The 26349-nt window shown below is 43.1% G+C and overlaps 1 protein-coding gene across 1 annotated transcript; it reads left to right on the top strand.

Annotated features, from left to right (window-relative positions):
- The first annotated feature begins 12 nt into the window (after nt 1–12).
- Nucleotides 13–26349, top strand: PRCP (prolylcarboxypeptidase). The gene is made up of 9 exons (XM_079973891.1): nt 13–266; nt 13955–14095; nt 15292–15393; nt 16101–16282; nt 17161–17318; nt 18728–18900; nt 21679–21843; nt 23896–24083; nt 24825–26349. The coding sequence occupies exons 1-9, from the start codon at nt 108–110 to the stop codon at nt 25033–25035; spliced, it is 1479 nt and encodes a 492-aa protein (XP_079830017.1). The 5' UTR covers nt 13–107; the 3' UTR covers nt 25036–26349.

The raw sequence follows: 26349 nt of genomic DNA, 5'->3' as shown, positions 1-26349 counted from the left end.
AGCCAGGAGCCGTCTCGCGCCTTGCTCCCTCCGTTCCCCCGGCCCCGCCCCCACGATGCTCAGCTATAAAAAGGGCGGTGCGCGGCTGCGGGTGAGGTAGTCTTATCATGAGGCTTCCGGCGATACTTGGGTTGTTGGAGGCTGTGTGCCTTGTTTCAGGGGGCGTCGTCGTCCCCGGACCCCCTTCTCTCCACACGGCGTCCCGCCCTGACCCCGGCCTCCTCTATGACTCCCGCACTTACCGCACCTGCTATGTCACCCAGAAGGTAAGGCGGGGAAGAGCGAGGGGAAAAAAGCTGATAGGCATATACCTAAAAGTTGTTGTTGTTTAGTCGTTTAGTCGTGTCTGACTCTTCGTGACCCCCTGGGCCAGAGCACACCAGGCCCTCCTGTCTTCCACTGCCTCCCACAGTTTGGTCAAACTCATGCTGGTAGCTTCGAGAACACTGTCCACCATCTCATCCTCTGTCGTCCCCTTCTCCTTGGGCCCTCCATCTTTCCCAGCATCAGGGTCTTTTCCAGGGAGTCTTCTCTTCTCATGAGGTGGCCAAAGTATTGGAGCCTCAGCTTCAGGATCTGTCCTTCCAGTGAGCACTCAGGGCTGATTTCCTTCAGAATGGGTCGGTTTGATCTTCTTGCAGTCCATGGGACTCTCAAGAGTCTCCTCCAGCACCATAATTCAAAAGCATCCATTCTTCGGCGATCAGCCTTCTTGATGGTCCAGCTCTCACTTCCATACATCACTACTGGGAAAACCATAGCTTTAACTATACGGACCTTTGTCGGCAAGGTGATGTCTCTACTTTTTAAGATACTGTCTAGGTTTGTCATTGCTTTTCTCCCAAGAAGCAGGCGTCTTTTAATTTTGTGGCTGCTGTCACCATCTGCAGTGATCATGGGGCCCAAGAAAGTAAAATCTCTCAGTGCCTCCATGTCTAAAATTGGTTATTGGCAAATTTGTTCTCGCTTCAGGTGGGGCAAGGCAAGGGTCCCTGTCCTCCCAGTGCAACAGAGCCACGTTTCAAAAGAATAAAACGGGTTTTTTTTTTCATATTTGGAAAGTGACAGGAAATAAGGACAAAGGTTTACATGCATATATTTAAAAGTAATAATACTAGCAATAATTTTCTTATTAATAGTCATTCATTAATAGTAATTAGCAACTTACTGATAGCTTGCCATTGGTAATAAATGAACCGATATTAAATCAATGACAATAGTTTCTGAATAATTTGTTAATAAGTTTCCCATTAACAATAAATTAATAGTATTAAATTAAATATTAAACTATTAAATTTATTATTGGTAATTTATTAATAGGAATTTACAATATAACTGCATTACAGGTGCGTCAATGGTCTCTGCCTCCCTAGTGCAACAGAGCCACATTTAAACATAAGCTTGGAAAGTGACAGGCATTGAAAAGTGTGGGGCAAATGAGTGAGCCATGGGAAAATATATAAATCAGGATGGAGATGGGTTGAATGGTCAGTAGTGTCTAATTGCCCCATAAACAAATTGGAATATATGGTCAGCAAAGATGGAAGACTCAGTGAAAATGGGATATAATCTAATCTCTGCGACAATGTTTGTGCAAGGAGGTCAGGATGAGTGTGACTGGAGGGGCCCAGTGTCAAGTATTCTTGCATACTTAAAAAGGACTGGTACAGTGGTACCTCGGGTATATACGCTTCAGGTTACAGACGCTTCAGGGTACAGACTCCGCTAACCCAGAAATAGTACCTCGGGTTAAGAACTTTGCTTCAGGATGAGAACAGAAATCGCGCAGCCGCGGCAGTGGGAGGCTCCATTAGCTAAAGTGGTGCTTCAGGTTAAGAACAGTTTCAGGTTAAGAACAGACCTCCGGAACGAATTTAGTACTTAACCCGAGGTACCACTGTACTTGCCTTTTTAAGAAGACTCCCAGAGTGACTCTCAAGGATAAGTAATAAAACTGCTCGTGTCTTCAAGTTCACAGTCCTAAAAAAAAAGAGATACAGTACGTAAGAGGAAAAAGATTTGGAGGGAGGAGGAAAAATGCATACATACTCTTGACACTAGTGTTTTGTTTGGAAGGTGATTAATTTCATTTCCGGCAGGGAGGGGGTGAAGCAAGCTTCTTGCAACTGCTCATCTTTGGGTGGCCAATGGAGCCATGTCGACTTCACCCTTGTGCATCATGTTCTTCCAGGAAAGCGGGTGGTGTAATCACCCAGTGGTGCTTGGTCCCTGTTTGAATGACAGAATGTGCTTTCTCACAACTCTGTTGCCCCAGGCTGCTGCTTTCTTACAATAAACTTAGATGAACTCATGGTTATTCTGTTTTTCAGCAGTGATTAGACAAGTGCTCTCCAGAAACCCACAACTAGGGCACGAAAGCAAAAGCCAGCAACTGGGTTTCAGCTAACTATGGTCTTTCTATTTGGCTAGGAGGTGTCTTCAGTTAGCACAGCCAATTTTCCTTGACACAATTGCCACCCTCTGCTAATGGAGCCTTATGTTCTTCTGCTCTTGTGCAAACTCTGGTCTCTCCCTTCTACTTAGTCAGTTGTCTTTGTAAGTACATAAGAGGGATCACACCACAGGCTTACCTGGTCCGGCACTCTGTTTTCACTGTGTCCAGCCTGATGCACAAGGCATATCGTAAGCACAATAGCACTCTCCTTGATTTTCCCAGCAACTGGTGTTTAGAGACAGAACCATTGTGCCTTATTAAACTTTTTGCCTATGAGTTCATCTAATTTTAACCTATCCTGTCATTATTAGTTTGCAGGTTTCTTGGGCTTTTCCTACTAACCAACATCCTCTGGTTGTAGCTCTTATATACACTTGCCTGAGAGTAAGCCCAATTGAACATGTTGCATGCTTGCTTAGAAGAAAGTCGCAGAGAATTGTGCTGTAGACTGTTAGCTGATTCATAGGAGGGGGAGATTCAAAACTCAGTGCCAAAAACACTAAAATTTCATGAGTTTCATCAATAGTAGCCTTGTAAACATTGATGAGATTATAATGTATGTGAAGTACTTTTGAACATAAAACCCGGCTATTGGCTGTGACTGTTAAGTGAACTTTGGGTGCCAGGTAAAAGCTTTTCTTTTCTGCCAGGTCTTTGGTATTTAATTATCTGTGGCCCTCAGTGGGTGGGATGTGCCTTTTTAGAAATAGGAATGTGTTTTTAGCTTGTACTTTCTTTTAGTTCCGTGGTGGTTTTAATGTGCATGCTATTTTTTGTAAGTCACTTTCAGAGACATTTTGTAAAACAAAACTAATAAATTCATGGAAAAAATGAAGTTGGGGGGAATGACAGGTGGCTTAACCTGCTTATTGCCATTTTTCACCTTTTCACCCCTTGCTTTTTCCTGTAAGACCTATTGCAGTCGTTAAGAGTCGTCAACAGGCTCATCACAGCTATCTGCCAATCACCCATTCCCACCACCCTTCTGAGTAATACCCCTCCCCACCTTCTCACTATATAGAAGGGTCTGGAAACTTCTGTTTCAGTGTATCTGAAGAAGTGTGCATGCACACGAAAGCTCATACCAAGAACTGACTTAGTTGGTCTTTAAGGTGCTACTGGAAGGAATTTTTTTGTTTTGACTATGGCAGACCAACACGGCTACCTATCTGTAACCCTAACCCTTCTTGTAATATAGCCCAACAAACTAAAAAAGCCTTTCAAGTAGAAACATTGATCTTTGTGTTTCTGTAGATGTAGCAATGCCTTGTCCCTGGGTGGCTCAGTAAAAATAACTCTAGGGTGGAAGGAAAGATGTTGCAAGCCAAATTGCTTATTGATTTAATAGGTGTCTTGGACTGCAGAAGGGAGGAGAGCACATGGCAGTTTCGCTTGCCATCAATTTGTTTTGACGGATGTGTAATTAGTGTTTTTCCTGGTTTCATACATGAAAGTAATTATGCACAGGTGCAAATGCAGTCTTCCATTATCCCAGGCAGTTAAAACAGATGGCGCAGATCACCTTCATTATGCTGTAGACTCAACTGTGCAGTGTCTTAAAAACTGCACCCATGAACCATGAAGAACCTTGAAATTTCATTGTGGATTTTTCAAAAGAAGAATAGTAATGGCAAGCATGTTGCCACATTAGTGTTGCCAGCTTTCCCTTGCAATGTTTTGCTGCAACAGTTTCTAAGGTAGTGCTCTTAATCCTTGAGTTCTTGGATGTTATTGGACTACAACTCCCAACATCCCCTGCTACCTTAGCCAAGCTTGAAGAACACTGTTCTAGGGCATGCATAAATGGCTAGGTCTGAATGGAGTATATCCTGGAGTATTACTTTTTAAAATTTCTGTATTGTATTTCATAACTCTCCTCTTACTTTTCAGAGTCATTGCCTCCATCATACACCAATTGAAAGAGGTGTCTGATTCTCTCTATCTTATTCTTAAAATAAGTGATTGTCTCTTAGAGGTTGCTAGCCAGCATTGATCATATGAGTCCTTTTTGGCAGATGTTTGCATAGTGAGGGACAAAAGAAACTGTGAGTGAAACAATAGGCCTTTGAACAATAGTCCTCGGAAATAGTGGAAGTAGTTGTTTGTGTTTTCTCAGTGAAACTTTATTTTTATGCACTTAATCTGTAGGTCAGACTGCAGACATGACTCTTTAAGGATGTCTGTAATTGAAGAGTTTCCTTTTCATAATTTCCAGCTTTTTCCTTCACTGCAGTGCTTAAGGCTTAGATATGTGCTTTCCCCCACTTCATCAACCCCCCCCCACATGCTCACACAAAAAGCTTGGCATGGCAGGATCCCTTATACCCAGTGGAGGAAAACCTGTGGCTTTTCAGATGTAGGTGATCCTTGACCATTAGCCATGCTGACTGGGACTGATGGGAGTTGTAGTCTGAAACATCTGGAAGGTCACAGCTTCCCCATCTTTTGCAGACATGAGTTCTTGCTAGTTGTCAGCTGTACTATGATACTTGCGCCCCACTTTTCTCCCTCTAAACCAGGCTTCCTCAACCTCGGCCCTCCAGATGTTTTTGGCCTACAACTCCCATGATCCCTAGCTAGCAGGACCAGTGGTCAGGGATGATGGGAATTGGAGTCTCAAAACATCTGGAGGGCTGAGGTTGAGGAAGCCTGCTCTAAACAATTGGTGGTTAACATAAGATCACCCCACTTTATTCTTGCAGCTGAGGAAGTGACATACACAGGCCTTCCCAATGAGCTACATGGATGGACATGCGTTCAAACTCCCCATTCTTCCATGTCCAATATCTTATTTTTATTAGAAGGATGTTAACTTTCCTTTTCCATTCCAAAGCACTTTGAAGGTGGTTACAGCGTCAATAAAGCAATACAGTAAACATCCAAAATTACACGTGGCTACGTAGCAAACCATTTAATTGTCTAAGCTAAACGCCCAGATAAATAAATTTGTCTATTGGTTGATGAAGCACTATCACAGAAAGTTCAATTGCGTTCTCAAATCCAGGTGCCATAATGAAGAGTCCTCTCCTGCATACCCATCAGCTGCTCTTCTGCTAGTGGTGAGATAGAGCAAACTACCCCTCTTTTCATCTGAGTAGACAAGTAGAATCCTCCAGCTGAAGATAATGTGTTCCCTAGTTAAGAACCCATGAAGCTGGTGCATCAGCAGACAATTGCAGGATCATAAATTTTTTTATTATAACCAAATTTTCATTACTTCTAATGATCCTCAGCATCACTGGCATGCAAGATAATAATAATATATTTCTAGTGGGAAGTTGTCCCCCCCCCCCCGCAAAAACATATTTTCCCTAGTATTCCCCTGTGGTTTGATCTGCTCAGCTGACTTGTGAATTTGTAACTGCCCTGTGAGTCCTCTTCGATTGCTTTTCTTTCAAGCATTTCATGGTGACCCATTTTGGCTTGCCTAGGATAGACCTGCGGAGAAAGGAGCTGTCTTCTTACCGCTGGGTTTTACTACATAGCCTTCATAATCTTAGTATAAGTGCCTCACAGGGCAGAGAATGCAAGCCTTCATTTAAAACAACTGTAGCTTCAAGCAAGCTATACTGTGTAAGATTACAGGTCTTGGGCAATCACTCTACATTGCTTTCTAGTTGAGGTTCAGTCAGGTACATAATCGCCTTTCCAAAAGCCACAAGGTCTAGAATGTGTTAACTTTTGGGGAGCCAAGCAAACTTTTGAAGGATCAAGATTGTGAAAGTCATACCTTGGTTCTCGAATGCTTTGGTATTTGGACGTTTTGGCTCCCGAACGCCGCAAACCCAGCAGCTTCCAATTGAGTGTAGGAAGCTCCTGCAGCTAATCGGAAGTCATGCCTTGGTTTTTCAACTGTTTCAGGAGTCGAATGGACTCCCGGAATGGATTAAGTTTGACAACAAGGTACGACTGTAACCTCTGTAGGGCAAAAGCATGTGTTTGGGCACTCAACACATAAGTGTGTCACTAATGTGACTGACAAGCTAGTGCTTTGAAAACACGTCATTTAAGTTTATCTCTTAAAAGAGCAAAGGTTGACTGTAACTTCCTGCTGAATGTATGCTTGGAAGCAAGCCCATATGGGCTGGTTATTGTATAACTTGTGGAATGGCCCCCCAATAGTGAAGAAGTCACAATATGGGCAAGTTAACCAGTGGTATTTTATTTTTATTCTTTTGGAAAAAAAATTTATTGAAGTTTTCACAATACAATAAAAGAAACAAACTAATGTACAGGAAATATAGAAAAGAAAGAAACGAAAGAAAGAAGGAACAGATAAAGAAACTACAATATCCTCCCTCATCACTGTATCTTAACTTTCAACCTCTACAGAGGAAGGTGTGCCCTCCCAGCTCTACTTGGGCTCATTCCACTCTTAAGCAGTGGTATTTTAGTAAGTAAAGGGTCAAAACAGCAAGTAGCATTTTAGGATAATTAACAGGGTAAGAGTTGCAATGGAGGGAGAGCTTTGCTGTTCTTTCCTCTACTGTAGTTCCGAGGGAAGCCCTTCTCTGAAGCTGGAATGGGGAGGAAATCCTGCCACCCATTGGTGCCAATACAGGGATTCATGTGTCTATTTCAGCCCTAATCATGTCTACTTTGACCCTAATTCAACATGAGCTGAACTCCTTACTGGAATTATTTCAGTCAGCTTTCATATCCATATACCGAATTAGGATTGTTTCTGTCTGGCTTATATAATATAGGATTATCTATCATTATCCTATCCTTATTTAGCACCTGACATTCCAAGAGAAGGCTGTCATATCACATTGACTAAGCAATACCTTCTTAACAATGGAGTGTCATGTTGCTTAAATGTTGTGGAGCCCCAAAACTCATTAGAATGGAAAGGTGTGGCTAGTAGTTTTGTATGGTATGATGGCTTTCCACCACACCCAAGCGTGGAACTCCTGAAGACACCCATTTTAAGTTTGGTTGGAACTGCCCTATGAATCTGACTCTAGAAGAGCTGCCCTTGTAGATATATCCTACTGGATAATAGCTTCTTTGGGTAGCAGAACTAAAAACAACATTAAAGGATAGTAAACTTTTTGAATGTTCATTGTCACATGTTGAAACCAAACTACACAAAAGCAAAATTTAGCCGGTGTTTGAAACTCCCATTGTCCTAGGCACATTTTGCGACGGGGAATTTCATTAGAATGAGCAGTTTCTGAGCTCAAAAACAGCTCCCATTAGTGGAATTCCCTGTTGCAAAATGCGCCTAGAACAATGGGATTTTTGAACCCTGTTTGTGTGTACCAGGCTGTCACAGGAAGCGGTGTAGGAGTTCAGACATCTATTTTGAGGAGAGGAAGGCAAACATATGGTCTCTGAAGAAATTAATGGTGTGAGGTTGCATCTTTTGACACTGCTGTGTAAAGAAGCTGTAACCTGAATAAAGCTTGTCGTTTGCAGAACATGGTATGGAAGTGTACATTGTGTTCCTCTGTGAGAACATCTACTTGGACTTCTTGTTCTGAACAACAGCATGTATTTATTAGCAAGCTCCTGGCCTATTGTTTATCTCTGAATGCACCTCTGTATTTTTCTATGAAAAATGATGATCGTGTTAGTGTTGGCAGGAGGCTCCCACTTTGGATGAAATGAATGCCTCTATAGACTCAAGCAGTCTTGATCATGTTTATGGCAGCCTAATATAACTCTTTATATCTGGTCTTAGGTTATAGGTAAAAGTAAAGGGACCCCTGACCATTAGGTCCAGTTGTGGCCGACTCTGGGGTTGCGGCGCTCATCTCGCTTTATTGGCCGAGGGAGCCGGCGTACAGTTTCCGGGTCATGTGGCCAGCATGACTAAGCCGCTTCTGGCGAACCAGAGCAGCGCACGGAAACGCTGTTTACCTTCCTGCTGGAGCGGTACCTATTTATCTACTTGCACTTTGACGTGCTTTCGAACTGCTAGGTTGGCAGGAGCTGGGACCGAGCAACGGAAGCTCACCCTGTCGCGGGGATTCGAACTGCTGACCTTCTGATAGACAAGTCCTAGGCTCTGTGGTTTAACCCACAGCGCCACCCGCGCTTAGGTTATAATAGCCTTTAAAGTCAAGATCTTGATGCCAGTGCTGCAATACTATGCAATAATTGACCTTGGGAGTATTAAGTGATGTGCTTCATGAAATACTGAATCATATACAGTGGAAACTCGGTTGTTGAAACACTTCGGAAGCCAAACAATTCGGAAGCCGAACACCGACAATCCAGAAGTGAATGCTTCCATTTTTGCACATGCCTCGAAAGCCGAACGGTTCCACTTTAGTAAAAAAAAAATCAGGCAGGTGCAGGGATGGCTGCATTTGTAATTAAAATACAAGCGATCCCAAGCAAACGGAAACCAGTATGAAACTCTCATTGAAAAACATCCTTGGTTAATCAAAATTTTAGGATGGAAAGAGTTGGTATATTGTAAGAGTTGTTTAAAAATAGTCATGTATTGTGAACAAATCACTGGGGGATTTATTTGACAATAGGAGTCTTTATTATTGTCCTGTAGGGTCAAAGGACTTTGTAGAAGTTCCTATTGGACTTCCCTCTTCCCACTGCCATCTGGGTATCTTTATCAGTGGATTGTGTGCCAAGAGCTCTGCGTGACTTCATCAAAGCATTGGGAACTGATAAAGCAGCAAAATTATAAAACTAGCAAAAGTAATTTTCCTGTCTTCTAATTCACTCTTTTCTTTCACGTCACCTTATCTCACTAAAATTAAATTACCGGTATGTAGGTAAGTGACATCAGTGGCAGACTCCTGTAAAAGAAAAAGAAAGGTGTTTTAGTTTTACTTAATTATTTTTGGGAAGTGACAGATTCTCAAGTCTTATCAGGCACAAAGCATTTCATGAAGGTCACTCAGCTGCTAATGAGTCTTGCATCTTCTTCACCTGGCACATGATCTCAGTTCAACTGAAGCCTTTTGTTCCTCGTGTTCCATGAAGGGGTCAAGGTAGACATGGGATTTTCTGCCCTTAAAGCTTATAGCAGGCTACCTCAACCTTGGCCCGCCAGATGTTTTGAGACTACAATTCCCATCATCCCTGACCACTGGTCCTGCTAGCTAGGGATCATGGGAGTTGTAGGGCAAAAACATCTGGAGGGCATGAAGCCTGGCTTATAGCATCCAAGCCTGCTTAAACCACAGTCTTATAATGACCAAAGTCTGCTTCTGTTCCACAGCTTCTGGCATGATCACTTTAGTCATGCACACAGATTCACACCCTGAAATGAGATAATAACATACTCTGAGTGGCGGTAGTTGTCCAGGATTTGGGGCAGAAGTTTTCCCATCCCTTGCTACCTGATACTTTCAATTCCTGTGTTGAGTGTCTGGAGCACACGCTTGCTGATGAAAATAAATCAAGCCATAAAATCAAATTACTCAGCTATCTATATAAAGGTGATCATATTTTATGGTCAGTTTTAAGGTTATATATATTCTGGGAGTAAGTTTCAAGCAAACGTTAAGCTTGCAGTGTGTATTAAAGGGAGGTTATGATTGGGGAAGATGCAGAGGGAAGCAAGAGTCAGTTTGCATTTTGAACCCAATATAAACACCATGATGCAATATCTCTTTTTTTAAAAAAAACATAGATTGAAGATTATCTTTGGAAAAGCAGAAGTAGAGCAAAATTTCCAAAGGTGAAGAGGCTTAACAAAGGTGAAAAGGGAGGAGGAAATATGAATGTGTTAGTTTTAGACAAGGATTTACTGAAAGATTGAATCATAGAATTGTAGAGTTGGAAGGGACCCTGAGGGTCATCTGGTCCTCAGGGGGCTGATCCTGTCTGATAGGGGCAAAGGCTTGACAAATCATGGTTTACAAAATGGGAAGGGTCCTGAAGAATTTATATTCCTCATCCCATGTTACCTATCCTTCGGACCAGATCCCCCCCCCCTTCCCCAGTAGCTGTGACTTCACATGAGATGTGTACAGACATAAATCTCAGTTCCCTTATAAATCTGAAATTGATGGGTTGGCAAACCAGGTTTTGTCCTAAAAATATGACAAATACAGTTTAGGCCAGGATTGGAGGATGGAGGGCACACAGTCTCAAGGCTTGCTTCCACCTTTCAAATTACGGATTGTAGGGAGCTGTTGCCATATCTTCATCCAGCCACACTGGGTGTCACAGACTCAGTTGAAATGGCATCTCTGACAGCTGAGAATATGTGGTGCCAGCATGAAGCATCTCCATGTATTGCAATAAAACAAGGTGATTGACTTTGCGTCAGGGCTTGGAAACTTTTTTTATGGCCAGTGGGCACACTTGGCATTTTGGTAGATTGCTGTGGGTACCAGTCATGAAACAACTGCTGAGGGGCATGGCATAATACATGCATACCTTGAATAAAACAATTAAATCTTTTGAAACACTGCAGTTTCATTCCCCACAACATTATTTTCACATGGTGCTTTGAAGCCTCTTGCTGACTCCTTTCTTTGTCAGCTTAACTAATGAAGGCTGGTTCTGCCATGTGTTTATTCTGCACTCCTTAGTCACTGCAACAAGAGTGGATTGATTTCAAGTTCCTCCTATACTGCACTGCCAGGGAGGGGGTGGTAAGTTGTTCCTTGTCTTATTTAGGGGAAGTAGGGGCTTGCCTGTCTGTAGGTGGTTCTTCTATAGTAGAAAGGGTGGTTGTATGTGTTTGCAGTTTATGTGGATACCTGAACACTGATCTTTTCCCTTTCTTCAGTGAAAGGAAGCAAGCCTGGCCCATGTGTTGAGCACCCTCTTCATTGCATTCCTGGGCTGGCGAGTTCCTGCAGTTCTTTGAGTAAACCACTGTCCTCACCTGGGTGTGTGAGCTAAGATTTGGAGTGATAGTTTGGAAAATCCTCTGCATGAGTTTCATGTTCCTCCTTGTGATGCTCAGTACGTCACTGATAAAGCAGAAGTTCTCCTGGGGCGAGGTGAATGCCTGTACAAAATAAGATTCTGAATAAAAACTACATGTGGAACAACCACCAGAATGGAATAAGTCCTCCCTTCAGTTAGTCATATTCTGTCTCTTCCATCCTTCCTTCTTGCCCCCCACTTCTGCTTTTTGAAACTTCCTGCTTTTACTTTAATGTGACTACAGTGACAAAGGTGTTGAACTTTCTTCAGTATCTGGGCCAGGAACTAAAGATGCTTTGTGAAACTGCTTCCAGGCTGGCTTTCTTTTTTGAACATGTTTTCACAATTTAACTTTCTTCCTCCTTAGCTTTTAAAAACTGGCATGTGGTAAAACTCCACTGATCTAATTCTAGCAAAGGAGTTGCGACCATCTTAGTGTAGCAAACGGAACCAGCTGTTTTGAGATGCTTTGAAGAACTAACAACTAGCTTTCAGAATAAGGTTTGTTTCGCTAGTATCTGTGAGAGCTTGTGCCACAACATTTGCCTTTAGGGTGCCCTGGAACTATCTGTCACTTGATCCAATGTTGTTGCTGTGATGCAGAACGGACACAAATAAAGCAACCTTGCAAAGGTCTACCTAGTTAATACCCTGCTATAACGATGATGATAATCTGGTTGCCTCCAGGCTCTGAAATGTAACCTCCCCTTTCATCTTGCACTAATACTGTAGGCCATTAACAGGTAAAGATGCATCTATATGCATTGCATTTTATGTAGGTACCAATGAATGCGACCTACATTTTATGTAGGACCAATGAATGAAAGGCAGTGAACAAGCTTTCTTGGTAGATCCACATTTGACGAGTCTTGTGTATAAGGATCTTTGGACCTTTGTAATAGTGTGTCTTGACTGACTTTCCCCGTAACTCTCGCTCACACATGTCTTTTCCCAAACAAAGTATGGGTTTGTGGGTGCCCTGACCCCCTCTAGGTTCCCATGGGCTAGGGTTTGATCAGTGCTTTGAGAATTAAGACGAGCTGACAGACATTTGATTCAGCAGTGTAAAAATGCTGAATCAACCCTAAACATGCTTCCTAGGGAGTAGTCCTATTGAACACCATGAGACTTCTGAATTAACATGCATAGGATTGCTATGTTTAGCTTTGCCACTGTACTACTCCTGCCCTTCTTAATGTTAAAAAACTTTGATTACATATTTTTAAAATAATACTTCATTTAAAACTGAGATTTAAGAAGGCTTGGCTTGTTGACATGGGCTTGTAAGCTGCAGGAGGATATCCTGTGACTTCCCTGATTCTTTTTACAAGGAGACAATATAGACAGGATGTGCCCTGTTGCCCTCTACCATGTCTTGCTTGGGACTAGTGTGAATTCTTAAAGCTTTTCCCCATGATCAGAAAACTGTACTAGTTGCATTTTGTCCATAGAGTGATATTCCTTTACGCTTGGTTCCAGCACCAGCACCTAAATTTCAGTGTGAGAGTAATATCCTATTTTGCTCTGGCTTTTGAAAAAAAGCAAGGGATGAAAGTTCTAACATTAGCTATGCTCCACAGAGGGATAATATAGCCACCAAGGGAATGAAATCCAATAGATGAACAAAATGGAGTGTTACATTCTGCAGCCTAGGTTTGTTCTTTGCTTACCAAGAAAACAATCTGCATTGCTTCATTCAGTTTAAAACTTTGTATTGAGCAGGGCTCTGGACTCCTGCCTCAGAAGTCCTGCCACTGCAGCACCACTGCTGTTCTGCACAGTAAGCCTGCAACTTGGGCACAATTAACTTGTGTGTATTCAGCTTTACATGCCTGCCAAATAAATACATAGGCAGAAAGGGGGTGAGCATCCACGAAAAAAGACTTTGGCAACCCCACCTGCCATTGAACCCAATGTGTTTTGACTATACAGGATTTTGGTTTTAGGTGTAACCGCTGCGTTAAGGGGCCAGCTTACTGTACTGAATAACTTCTCTGAGTATCTAGTACGGTTTAGTTTTGCTTATGTGAACATAGCCTAGAACTAAAAACAGTAGGATCCTCAAAGGTGAGCCACTTCTTCAGCACTGTTACTGTTTGTAGCCTTTCTTGAAACATATATGGGATCCCACCTGAGTAGTCCAAATGCACAAAGCTTCAGATCGCATCTTTTGCTTTGACTGGAAGAAGGTTTTAGTTTATGCAACAGCTCCATCTACTGTCTTTCTCCCATCCCAATCTTCTTTGCTGAGTATGTTTACTTGAGTCTGTTTCTACTCTTCTGCATGTCTGAATAGCACATGAGCCAGTTCGTGTAGTGGTTACGGTGTCAGACTCAGACCAGGGAGACCAGGATTCAAATTCCCACTCAGCCATGAAGTTCACTGGGTAACCTGGGGCCAGTCACACTCTGCCTAACCTACCTCACAGGGTTATTTTCGGGATAAAATGAGAAGGAGAGCTATGTATGCCACCTTGAGCTCCTTGTGGGGGAAAGGTGCGGTATGAAATATAATAAATAAATAGCTTGTGAATCTCATTACTTGGAGAGTTGCAGATAGAATGGTCTAAAATTAGGAAATTCCTTATTGATGAGTTTTCCCTTCTTTCCATATCATGAGCTCCCTTCTGTCTGTTGCTGCAGATCGACCACTTTGGTTTTTCCGAAGATGGCACATTCAAGCAACGCTACCTCATTGCAGACCAGCACTGGAAGAGAAATATCGGGTCGATGCTCTTCTATACTGGCAATGAAGGAGATATCACTTGGTTTGCCAATAATACGGTAAGGGAGAGTCTAGGATTCTAGGTAGGAACTCTGTTGTCATTTATTATCTGTACAGCTCTTAGAAGACGGTTGGCATTCTGATTTCCTACATATATTTCAGGATTGCAGTATAATAATGGGAATGACTGGATAATCCCAGGAGCCAAAAATATCACATTTGTATTATTTAAATAACTTTGTTATAGATGACTTGGAAGTGGTGATAAATCTTGCTGCTGCAAAAATGTATAAAGCAAAAAACTGGGAAAAAAATACTGCTCCATCAGTTTCAGAATGGTAGAACAGAATATGCCTAACAGAACAATCCTAACTATAGGAAGCTGACAAAAGTTGCTTGAAATATGCCAGTGTAAATTTTGCTTATATCACCCTTTTTGCCAGCATATGCTCACCCTGGTTGCCAGGTCATGTGATTGATCTGAATGGAGTTAGGATCCAATGCAAGGCACCCTGCCCAGTCCTGCTCACCCCCCTGGAATGTCCTCCCCCCCCCCAGGGTTTATGCCAGCATAATATCCACTGGTCTCAGCTCAGGCAGAGCTTACCCTGGCTGATCTGGGGCAAAGGAGTTAGCCTGGCATATTTCCAGCCAAGCTGGGATGTGGTACTTTTACCGGCATAGCCTTGGTGTGCTGGGCATTAACTAACTGAGCCAGAAATCTTCTGGATCTCAACTTACTTGTCGTGACTGATCTTGAGTTTGCTTTGCTCCCTAAATTAACATATTACAGAAGAGTAATCAGTAATATGAACTTTATTTGAGACTAACAGCCTAGTACCTGGTATTGCTCATGAATTCTGAGAACATGCCCCCCTCCCCCCAAAAAAACCCCTGTGCTTAAATTCAGGACAGTTTTCAAAGGCTCAGTTTTCATGTTGATTCAAAAGGGCATCTGAGTGTATCCAGACATAGGCAAAAGCTTGGTCCTTGATCTCAGGAACCATTATGCAAAATTTCATATCTTAAGAGATTTCCAAATGCATAGTGAACAAACAACTTTACAAAATATATAGTAGATGAATTGGAATGATAAATTTCAGAATATACAACCTTACAACTCTTTTGATTTATAGTAATTATGTATGCATAGGATGTTCTATAACTTAAAATTATGTTTAAATGGTTTAGTGGTTGGCAGTTTGTAAATAGACAACATTTATTCTGCTGGGTTTTTCTCTTTACTTCCTTCCAGGGTCTTATGTGGAACATAGCGGAAGAGCTTGATGCCATATTGGTATTTGCTGAACACCGATACTATGGAGAGTCTCTGCCCTTTGGAAACAAATCATTCAGTGTAAGTAGCCCGTTGCATTCAGGTTAGTTATTGGTTCAACAGAGAATTTAGAATTTTAGAGGACAACTAGAATGGGAGATACGGGTGCGGTAATAGAAAAAACCATAAGCAATTTATATGTAAATAAGAGAGCTCTGGAGCAATTGCAAAATGGAAATTTGAGGTATAGGGATGAGTTGTTTCAGCAAGGGTAGCCAGTTAAATACAGCTAAAACTCAGTGTCTTCCCTCATAGTCCTGCTACATTGGAGGTGACAGTCTTGCCATGTGACATTTGCAAGGGTTCCTTTGGTAAAAGTAGACAGGGTTTCACCCACTGTCATAGCTTTACTATGGCATAATCCCTCCCACAACACACAATTTCTATGGCATAATCCCTCCCACAACACACAATTTCAGGGTGCAGTTGTATCACATGTTCATATAGGTAGAGCTTGTGCTACCCAAAAGGTTGGGAACATCCCAGACACAGTCCTGTTCCTTTGCAGTAGAAACCATGTGGGCTACTGTGTAGTGAGTAGTCAAGTCTGCTGCCATGTGTGGATTCTTCTGTACCTTTTTGCTGAACTCCCACATCATTGTTTCCGGTGCTCTCTCCGTTGAGCCATGTGAGAAATGAATAGCATTTTCACCTCCTGCATTGGGGTAGCAAAGACTAAGAGTCAGTTTTCTGTTTCTAAATGCAAATGTCATGCAATCTTGTTTCAGGATGCCAAGCATCTGAATTACCTGTCTTCAGAGCAAGCTTTGGCTGATTTTGCAGTGCTCATTCAACACCTGAAGCATACTATCCCTGGGACCCAGGACACTCCAGTCATTGCCATAGGGGGGTCTTATGGAGGGATGCTTGCTGCATGGTTTCGAATGAAATATCCTCATATTGTAATTGGGTGAGTGCTGTACCAAAAGAGTATCAGAAAATGATCTTGTCTGATAGAAAATTCTGCATATTTCACAGAGAACAAATTGGATTTAAATATCCAATATTCAGACACACACACACACACACACCAGATTTGTCTGTCTGTGTGTCTTTAGATGTGTTCATCTCATGGTTAAGGGGTATGTGTTGTGCGCGCGCGCGCACACACACACACACACACACACACACACAAACTCCTTTATTACCAGAGCAAACTACTTCAGTTTTGGGGGACCAGCAGCTTACAGTGGGCACAGACTCTATCTAAGAAGGGCTAGCTCCAGGGAATGTTAGGCAGGTTGGAGTGGGTCTGGATGAGATGGGGCATGGCACCTGAATTCTCTTGTACTGACTCTGACCAGCTGTTCTTGGTGCTTCAGGAAATTTCCACCTTTAGGAACCAACCCTGTGTTGAAGGCATCAGAGGAATTTGTTGGTGTTTCTGCATCTGCATTAACACCCATTAACTATATTCATCAGATGGCATGCACATCACAACTTAAGACACATTTTAATTTTGTCTCGTGACCTTTCTTCGCTACCCTTTCTCCTTTTTTAAAAACAGTGCTGTTGCCACTGTCAAGTCCTCACTTTTAAGACTGGCACAAGCAAGTCATGGGTTGCAACCCCCATGTTGAAGAACAACCAAGCAACAGCTCTGTGAGGAAGGCTATTAACTGAAGGGGGAAAGCTTACGAAAAACAAGCCAAGACTGAATGGCTTTGGGGGATGATTCAGTTGGCTCACTGCTAGGGTTTGGATCCATGGCAAAAGCTCTTGTTGCCACAAGTGCTCAGTTAGATCTCCTTATTCATTAATCTCCTCTTTTTCCCCCTTGGCTCACAGAGCTCTTGCGGCTTCAGCCCCCATCTGGCAGTTCGATAACCTGGTTCCCTGTGGCAGCTTCTATCGTATCGTAACCGAAGATTTCAAAAAGAGTGGGAACTGTTGCTCAGAAAGCATCAGGAACTCCTGGGCAGCCGTTGACCGTCTTGCTTCCACAGGTAGGCAGCTCATGAAGAGACTCATCTAGAACCTTCTCTAGGCCTTCGATCTCTGCTGTGATGTGCTCCTAGCAGTTCTATAAAGCCTGCCTGCCTTGGGGGGTGTGACTTCCCCTGTGGGGCAACACCAAAGGGGGTCATCGCTTTGGAGGCAGTGCTTTGGTGGTGGAATGAGGGTGTGGACCAGCCTCCTTGTTGTAAGATTAATGTATTTAAGGGGTTTTCAGCATTAAGTGTGTTTTTTATTAGTTTGGAGAAATTGGTACAGTGGTGCCTCAGGTTAAGTGCTTAATTCGTTCCGGAGGTCCGTTCTTAACCTGAAACTGTTCTTAACCTGAAGCACCACTTTTGCTAATGGGGCCTCCTGCTGCTGCCATGCTGCCGGAGCACAATTTCTGTTCTCATCCTGAAGCAAAGTTCTTAACCCGAGGTACTATTTCTGGGTTAGCGGTGTTTATAACCTGAAGCATATGTAACCTGAGGTACCACTGTTTTATGTATTTCATGCTTTTTTTTATATTGCAACTTTAGGATGGGAACCACCCTGAGACCTATGGGTGTCGGGTGGTATACAGATTTAATAAACAACATCCAGGCTACCACTCATTCACTCTCCAGAGATTGCACTTTCCTTTATTCCCTTCCTTCACACATACCTCACACATTATAATGACCAGGTACTTTCTTCCCAGCTTGGTTTTAAGAAGCACAAATGCTGTGGTTGGTGGGAGTTGTCATCCATAGCCTATTGGGGCACAGGTAGTATCCAGTAGATGCTCATGATGCTGCCCAAATATATTTCACATACATACTTTTTTGCTTGTGTAATCCCTGTTGGAAGTGGCTATAGGATCTCACTCAGGGCTCTCCCGAAATGTTAAGAGCCTCCTTTCTGCACTCTTTGTACTGACAGTGGGGAGGAGCCATATCTAGGTGTTCAGGGCCTCCTCTATCTAGCACTCATAGCTCACCTCACTAACTCTAATCGATGCCCACCCAGGTTTTCTGCCTGGGTGAAATGTGGCCTTGAACCCGGGTAATGCCTCTTGCTTCCCTGAAGAGGGTTGTGTTGTGTGACTTTTGTATGGCTTGAATGTAACCTCCTGGAAAGAGTTGCATTTGTTCCTCTCTGGCCTCACCCACCAATATTAGTGCAGCCCCCAGGAAGTTGGCAGTGAGGAAATTTGCCCCTTGAGCTAAAAAAAGGTTTCCCACTCAGTATAGAAGTTCAGTTGCCAACATCTCCAGTTTTTTAAAAAAGACTCCTGGATCGGAGAACTTGGAAAAGACCCCAAGAAGAGCCACTGCCCAGAGAGGAGAAAAAACTGGACTAGAGGAAGCAATGGTTTGACTTGGCACAAGGCAGCTTAATATGTGTTAACTGAATCTCTGTATATTTTTCTTTCCAGAGGAAGGCTTGCATTGGCTTTCGTGTACATTTCGCCTGTGTAGCCCACTGAAAACTGTGACAGATGCTGCTGCTTTCAAAGGATGGCTAAGTGAGACTTGGGTTAATTTGGCAATGGTTGACTACCCATATAAGGCTGACTTCTTGCAACCTCTCCCTGCCTGGCCTATTAAGGTAACTGAACAAAGGCATCTTTTCATTTGCTCCGCATCCTCTCTTTTAGCCAACACTTTTTAAAGACTCTAGGAGGTCAAACATTAATAAATAGCAGTGACACAAGATGCCCAAGGATTCCATAATAAGAGAATACTAAGCATAATTTGGTTGATCGCACAACCTCCAGATGATTTTCCTTTATTGAGGAGGTTGTAGTTCAATAATAACTGAACACTAAATGGATTTTTATTCTGCCTCTTGGCTCCACAGTGGTACTCCCAAGGTAGCAAATAATTTCAGTTAAAAACATCAGTGTACAAAAGCAGCCAGCACATTAGGCATCAGACATAAATTGTGGCTTTCAGCATTGTGAGTTGTTTCTAAACAATTGATTTTAATTGATGCCTGAGGATAGAGGAAATGAATACTTTTTTAATAAGGGGGTTAGCAGAATTTCTAGAGCCAAGATGTGATGTAACCTAAGCAAGGAGAGGGGAGCACCCCTGCCCAAACACACACACCACAGAAGAGCAAAAGGAGTGAGCTACAAGCTAGTACAGTGGTGGCCCGCAAGACGAATGCCTCGCAAGACAGAAAACCCGCTAGACGAAAGGGTTTTCCGTTTTGGACGTGCTTCGCAAAACGAATTTCCTATGGGCTTGCTTCGCAAGACGAAAATGTCTTGCGAGTTCCTGCAGGTTTTTTTTCCTCCCCCCCCCCTTTTCTAAGCCGCTTATCTGCTTATCCGCTAAGCGGATAAGCCACTAAAAGCCGCTAATAGCGCTAATAGCGCTAATCCGATAAGCCGTCAATGGGCTTGCTTCGCAAGACGAAAAAACCGCTAGACGAAGAGACTCGCGGAACGGATTCTTTTCATCTTGCGAGGCACCACTGTAGTTGAAAGCAGTAGCTTTATTGTAGGGGATGTGTATTCTTAAGTGAGCTGTGTTTCCTATGCTAGAATACTAGAATATGGCACATAGAAGCAAAAGGCTTCTAGAAGGCCCTGCAGTCATAGTTCAGGTACCACTACCGAGAAGGCCCTGCCCTTTGTACCTGCCAAGTCTACCTCCAGTGGAGCAGTGACACAATAACCTCCCCTAAAGATCCAAGTGCATGAACACTTTTTTATGGGGAGAGGTGATTCTTCAGGTACCTAAAAGTCCAGGGAGGACACAGATTGGTGGGAAGATGCTGCAATGGTCACATCCCAGAGATTCTTCAAGCCCAGTCTAGGACTTTGGGACAGTTTAATGGCCTTTTATTGGGCAGTGGGGAGAGATGAGGGAAGATACCTGGAAATCCAGGTTTGGTAAAACTTTGAAACCAAATTTGTTTTGTTCGTTACTGCTTGCTTTAGAGGGTTTTTTATGGCTAGAAGCCATTTAGGGAGGAGGCGGCTTTCTTTGAGAGCCTTTTGACAAGGCACTTCAGTTCCCCAACACCTAAAACCAAGAGATTTCCTTCTCTTTTGTTGCAAAACATTTTTTTAAAAGGGAAAAATGTATGCAGCCTCTCTGGGTGGCATAAGCTGTTCCAGTTTCCTCCCTTCCTTTCTTTTCAAACCGGGGGGGGGGGGGGGACTTCAGTGATAAAACTAATGTGATTATCCTGAGTGAGACTTAGAGGTGTATTGAGAGCTTAGGGGAAAGAATCCGTTCGAACAGTTGAATGTATCTGCTTAATCCTCCTCTGTAATGGGGCCCATGGTCCTCTGGGGGAAGTGCAGGCTTTCCCTCTTTCCCCCAAACCTACCCCCTTTCCCCGCTGTCCTTCATAAAAGGTTGCCGCCTCTTAAAGCCGCTCTTTAACTTCCGTATGGCACATCTGTGCTAGTAAAGGAGTTTTCAGGAATCTTTGGTTTTCCAGCCGAGAAGCTGCTCAGTAGGCTGGAAAAGGCTAGAAGTCGTCTTAATAAGTGATTAACTCCCCCAACCCCTTCACCCTTCGCTCAGCGAACCAGCTCCTGCCAAGAGCTGAATACCGAAGTTGCTGGAACTCTCCCCCTCCTCCCCTCGCACCTTACTAAGGCACCAGATCATCAGTGTCTCAAAGTAATGTAAAACAGATTGTTACCTTATCCTCAGCCTGTTTGCAGTAGCATCCACAGTTATGCTGCAAAGAAGCCATCTTAAACTAGAATGAATCTTCTTGGAGAGACCAAGAAGGAACTGCACCTAAGATCATAAGAGGCTGCTTGATCTGCTCTAGCATCCTGCCCTCACAGTGGCCAGCCACACGCCTATGGGAAGCAGGATCTGAGCATGACAGTTCTCTTCCCATTTAGAATCTCCAGGAAACCTGTATTCAGTAACGTACTGCCTTCAACCGTAGATGATTTCCCTCTGTGAAAATCATTTGGGGTTAGTAAGCTTAAACTCTCAAAGTTCTTTGAAGCAAAGGTGGCTAACCTGTGACTCTCCAGATGTTGCTGGACTTTTAACTCCCGTCAGCCCTGGCCAAGGGATAATGGGAAATGAAGTCCAGCAACATTTCGAGTACCATAGGTCCATCGCCGCTATTTTTATTAAAGTATAATGAAGGAAATCCTCTCGCTGCAGATTTGTGGTAATGATTTTGTTTATTAGTAGAATAACAAATGTTTTGGCCATGCCAAGATTCAAAGTTAATTTGCTGATCTGTAGTTTAGAGGTTGCATATCTGCTATCACTAACCAGAGTGGACAAACTGAGTCTACAGAAAACGCAGCATCTCCTGTCTGCAGGTTTAGTCTGTTGCTGATTTCTTTGCACTCTCTCTCTTAAAAAAAACTTCCCCTTTTCTGTCTTTCTATAGGCAGTTTGTAAATACTTGAGGAATCCCAAACTGCCAGACAAATTGCTGCTGCAAAACATCTTACAGGCAGTAGATGTCTACTATAACTACACGGGACGTGCTTCATGCCTTAATTTAACTCAGACTGCCACAAAAAGCCTTGGGATTCAGGGCTGGTATTATCAGGTATGTATGCAGCATCATTTGCTCTGTGAAACTGTAGCACAAAGTGGGGCTCTTGAGACCCATATGTGAATGCAGAATGTCCTATGTTTGATCTCCGACAGCTACAATTAAAAAAATATAGGATCAAAAATATAGGTATGAAACACAATAAAGACCCGGTTATAGATCCATCTACGTTTAAGTCCTTTTACAATATGTTCCATTTAATCCTGAGTCATTGGGAAAGGTATATCTACTCATTTCTGTGATCTAATTCATCATATTTAAATGTCTAAATTGTAATATCTTTTAAGTAAACATCAATTCTTTTTGTATTTCCGCTAACCATTCTGCTTTATCTTGTCATATGCAATTAAATTCCAGCTCGGTTTCACTGTCCCGAGTATCCTTAGCTATCATCTCCATTTTCACATTTGAGAGTTCAATTAACCATTGTGCTTCTATACAAATGGGCATCTATTCTGAACATACATTCTACGGATTTAATGTTCTTCCTAACTGAACGTTCAAATGTGGAAACGGAAGACAGATAAAAACTACTCAGTATTGTGAAACCAAGCTGGAATTTGATAGTATATCACAAGATAAAGCACAGTAGTTAGAGAAAATGCAAAATATTTTGGATGTTTTCTTAAAGGATTTAAAAGCTATTAGAATTAAGAAATATCAACATGATTATGGGATTACAGAAATGTGAAAGTAAACCTTTGGTTGAGTCCTTTTAAAAAGCCCATTAGATTTGAAGAACCATGGAGTCTCCATTCTGATCCTCAGAGTAGCAATAGTTACTGGGATACCTCAAATGGGGAGGAATATAACAGAGATAGAGAATGCTTTTTGAGGCATTGCCCCAAATTAAGACAATTGAGGTGTTGGAGGGTCCAACATACTCCCCAGTATTCCTGAAGGAGACTGTTCTAGTAGGCAAAATATCCCTTGAACTGAACATTGATGAGAACTCAGTTCTGAATAAAGGTTTGCCCATTTGTGCCTATTCCTAAACACAACTGTGAGGGGCAGAATTGATGGAGAGAAGGTGCAATCCATCTTTTCTCTACATCTAGCGTAGAAATGGGAGGGGCAGTGTTTTCCACCCCTCCTCTGCCAGCCAAGCAGGCTAGTGAAAAACAAATTGTAATCTGGTAGGTTTTTGGGTGGTGGGTATATTTACAGTGCCAATTATTTATACAGAACACGGCTGGCAAACTAGCCTGTGGCCTTCCCTACCCAAGCATGGCAATTAGGATAAAGGAGGAAACCCTCTCACATCAGGGGCAGGTGGCAGTTATGTGGGGGACTAAGCACATTTTTGCTTTGACCCCACTCATCTCTGGCATGCAGCTCCCAGAAGATTCTCCATGGAGAAATGTAGCTCTTGGGTGGGAAAGGGTTCTTCATCCATGATGTGATGCTATCAGTCTGCCTAGTGCTTAACAGAGCACAGAAGGCCAGGTAGGTCCCTGCTCTTTAAGAAGAGTGTGCCGTCCAAACTGCTGGAGGAGGCAGGGGTAAAACAGGGTCACATTATGAAAGTTGCTTTAGTTATACACACCTGAGGGTTGATGAAAAGCCGCCAAGTTGCGACAGAATGTCTAGACGTTGAGGTCAAACTAGTTGAACTGGACCTCCTGTAGCCTTGTGAAATATGTCCGGGGAATACAACAGTGAAGTTGGGCAACTTGGAAGAAAAAAGTTTAAAATACTGACTGGGGCGGGGGGGGGGGGGGCGGGTTCAAATGCAATTTCAAGAAGAGTGCCCATTCCGGATATACACAGAGCCTCAGGAGTTTAGAACAATGAAGCAATTAAAGCTGAATAGTCACACTTTTGTATTGTCCTCATGTTATGGTGAACTTGTACTGTAAAAAATTGAAGTAGAAAACTCGATTGTTTTAGAAGTGGACCGGCTGCCTTACTTATACAGCAATCTTGATGTACCTGCCTGTTGCTTTACAGAGGATCATAAGTTGGTTCATCCCCCCCCCCTTAAAAAAAGGCAGTCTACTTCTCTAAACTAATTTCATTGTTTTCCTCTTCACCCTTCTGCTCTAGGCTTGCACTGAAATGGTGATGCCCATGTGTTCAGATGGCATCAACGACATGTTTGAGCCCGAAAATTGGGACTTGAAAACCTACTCGGATGAATGCTTCAAAACCTGGGGGGTGAGACCTCGTCCTGACTGGATCGCCACTCTCTATGGGGGGAAGAACATCAGTGCTCACAGCAACATCATCTTCAGGTGAGGTGTTGGTGTGTCTGTCAATCATAAGTGGTGGGCATGGCTGGAATGTGAGCTATGTCACTAGCTGATGGTGTTTGGTGCTGTTCTGGAGCCGCATAGAATTCCACCCGTGACTGTATTGTGACTCTCTGTCCGCCAACAGAAGCTACTCTAATAACAGACAGCTTCTCTCATCTACATTTTCCATTTTATGCAAGGTAGTAGTACTTGAATAATCAGCAAATGATGCAAACCTGATGCCAAGCCAGCGGTGGGGATGATAACATAATTGCATATTGGAATTGCATGAGTAAGAGATTTATGTGGTCAGCCTTGCACTCAATTCGCATAGCTTGTTAAAAGTAGGAATGATTTTTGTGGGAACGGGTGTCTTAGACATGCATGCACAGAAGTAAACAGCAGGTGTCAGCTTGAATTTTTGCTGGAATCTTACATTCATGGCCCACTTTTCAGCCAAGAATACTTTCCACAATGGCTTGCAAGTAGAATTGGTGCAAATATACAATATAATCAGGGGCATGTTGGTGTGATGGGGAGAGACACACACACGTGACCTTCGGGACCCCTGACAGTTGCTTTACAGTTGACACCCTGATCCAGTTTCCAGGGTGATAACACAAAACAAGCCTTTCCATTGACCTGCAGAGATTGCTGGGATGGGATGCAAACCTTTTGTTAATTGGGATGTTCCTAACATGCAGATAGATGTTCATTTCTTTCTCCCCTTTTTCCTTCCAGCAATGGTGGGCTCGACCCCTGGTCTGGGGGCGGAGTAACACGGAATATCACGGACACTCTAGTTGCCATACTGATCCCAGAAGGTGCTCATCATTTGGACCTGCGCTCCAACAGCCCTTACGATCCGGACTCAGTGCTGCAAGCCCGTCTTTTGGAAGTTCACTACATGAGACTCTGGTTGCAGAACTATCGTCGTAATGGTTCGAAGTAACTGAAAGAGCTGGTTTTTGTGGTTTCCGCTTTCTCCTGTCAACGCCGAGGGAGGATCTGCTGGCTGGATGGCTGGCTTCACACAAGTGTTTCCTCCCTCGTTGTTTCATGCCTGCTTTCCTCTTTCTCTCCTAACCAAAGCATCTTATTTGTATAGCAGATGTCTGGCTGTGCAAAGGATCTTTTGAGGTGGCAAACCTAAACCTTGCAGTGTATGGCTCCAGACTGGTGACTCTTCCTTAATGTTCTTCTGGCGCTTCACAGTTTTGACAGAGTTCAAATGGCATTGCCGGTGTTTAGGGCCCCGTCCACTCCACCAGGTCTTATGGAAGAAAGCTGCTTTAGAGAAATTTCCCACTGCTCCTGGTTGAGCACTGGAACCCAAACTTGGGAGTGTAGGGTATCTTTGTGGGGGTTTGGGGGGGGGGGGAGAGAGGCTTTCCTTTCTTGTCCCACAAGCATCCCTTGTGTATGGGAAGCTGGCACATAAGTAACTTGCAATATCCACTGGGTTTAAAGCTGTATAGTGTAAATTCACAGATGACAAATCAGTGGCTATAAGGCATTATGGCTCAAAGTTCCTGATCATGGAATTTCTATCTGAATTCCTGTTGCTGGGAATCACAAGAATGGCAGGAGGTTGGTGCTTTCAAGAAGCCCCCAAGCAGGGCATGAAAGCATCTCACTGGCTGTGGTTAGAAAACAGGATGCTGAACTAGATGGATCCTTGGCCTGATGCAGCAACACACTTGTGTTAAGCTCAACAGTTTATGACATAGGTGTAAACTTTTTCAGGGACGCTGTTGGGCTCAAGGTTCTGCCCCCCCCCCCCCGGAATTCCCCCAGCAGACAGTGCCAGGCATATTGAATGGCTCACCTGATAGACTCAGTTACAACAGTAGCTGCTGCAGCACAGGACCGCCCCATCTCTGTGTTGTACCACATTTGCCATGACTCTTTGGGGCTTTGTTCCTATCTGCCAGTAATTTTGTTTGTGTGTTTGTTTGCTAAGAATTTATACCCTGCCTTAAACAGGGTGGCTTAAGCTGGCTTCACCTTTTCATTGGACCATGAACTGCAAGGCCTCAGTCGGGCCCAACAGATTGCAAAGCTGTTAAGGAAAAAAAGGCCAGATAAGCTATGAGCCTCCAATAAAACCTTCAACATATTTTACAGGGATAATAACTGTTTTGTTGCAGTTGGGCGTGAGTGTGTCTTAGTCACCATGAAAAACAACAGGAAAGAATCTGTGGGATATGAATGACTGTTTTTATTATGGTATCAGTTTTTGTAGGCTAAAGCATATAAATATGTG

The sequence above is a fragment of the Podarcis cretensis genome (genome assembly GCF_951804945.1).
Source record: "Podarcis cretensis genome assembly, chromosome: 4".
NCBI lineage: Eukaryota > Metazoa > Chordata > Lepidosauria > Squamata > Lacertidae > Podarcis > Podarcis cretensis.
This window is presented reverse-complemented; position numbering and strand designations above follow the sequence as displayed.

Bases quoted from the DNA above. Each gene is read 5' to 3' on its own strand.
- PRCP (XM_079973891.1), top strand. From the start codon at position 108: ATGAGGCTTCCGGCGATACTTGGGTTGTTGGAGGCTGTGTGCCTTGTT. The intron at 21,844-23,895 runs GTATGTATGCAG...CTTCTGCTCTAG, and splicing joins TTCAGGGCTGGTATTATCAG to GCTTGCACTGAAATGGTGAT. The intron at 24,084-24,824 runs GTGAGGTGTTGG...TTTTCCTTCCAG, and splicing joins CACAGCAACATCATCTTCAG to CAATGGTGGGCTCGACCCCT.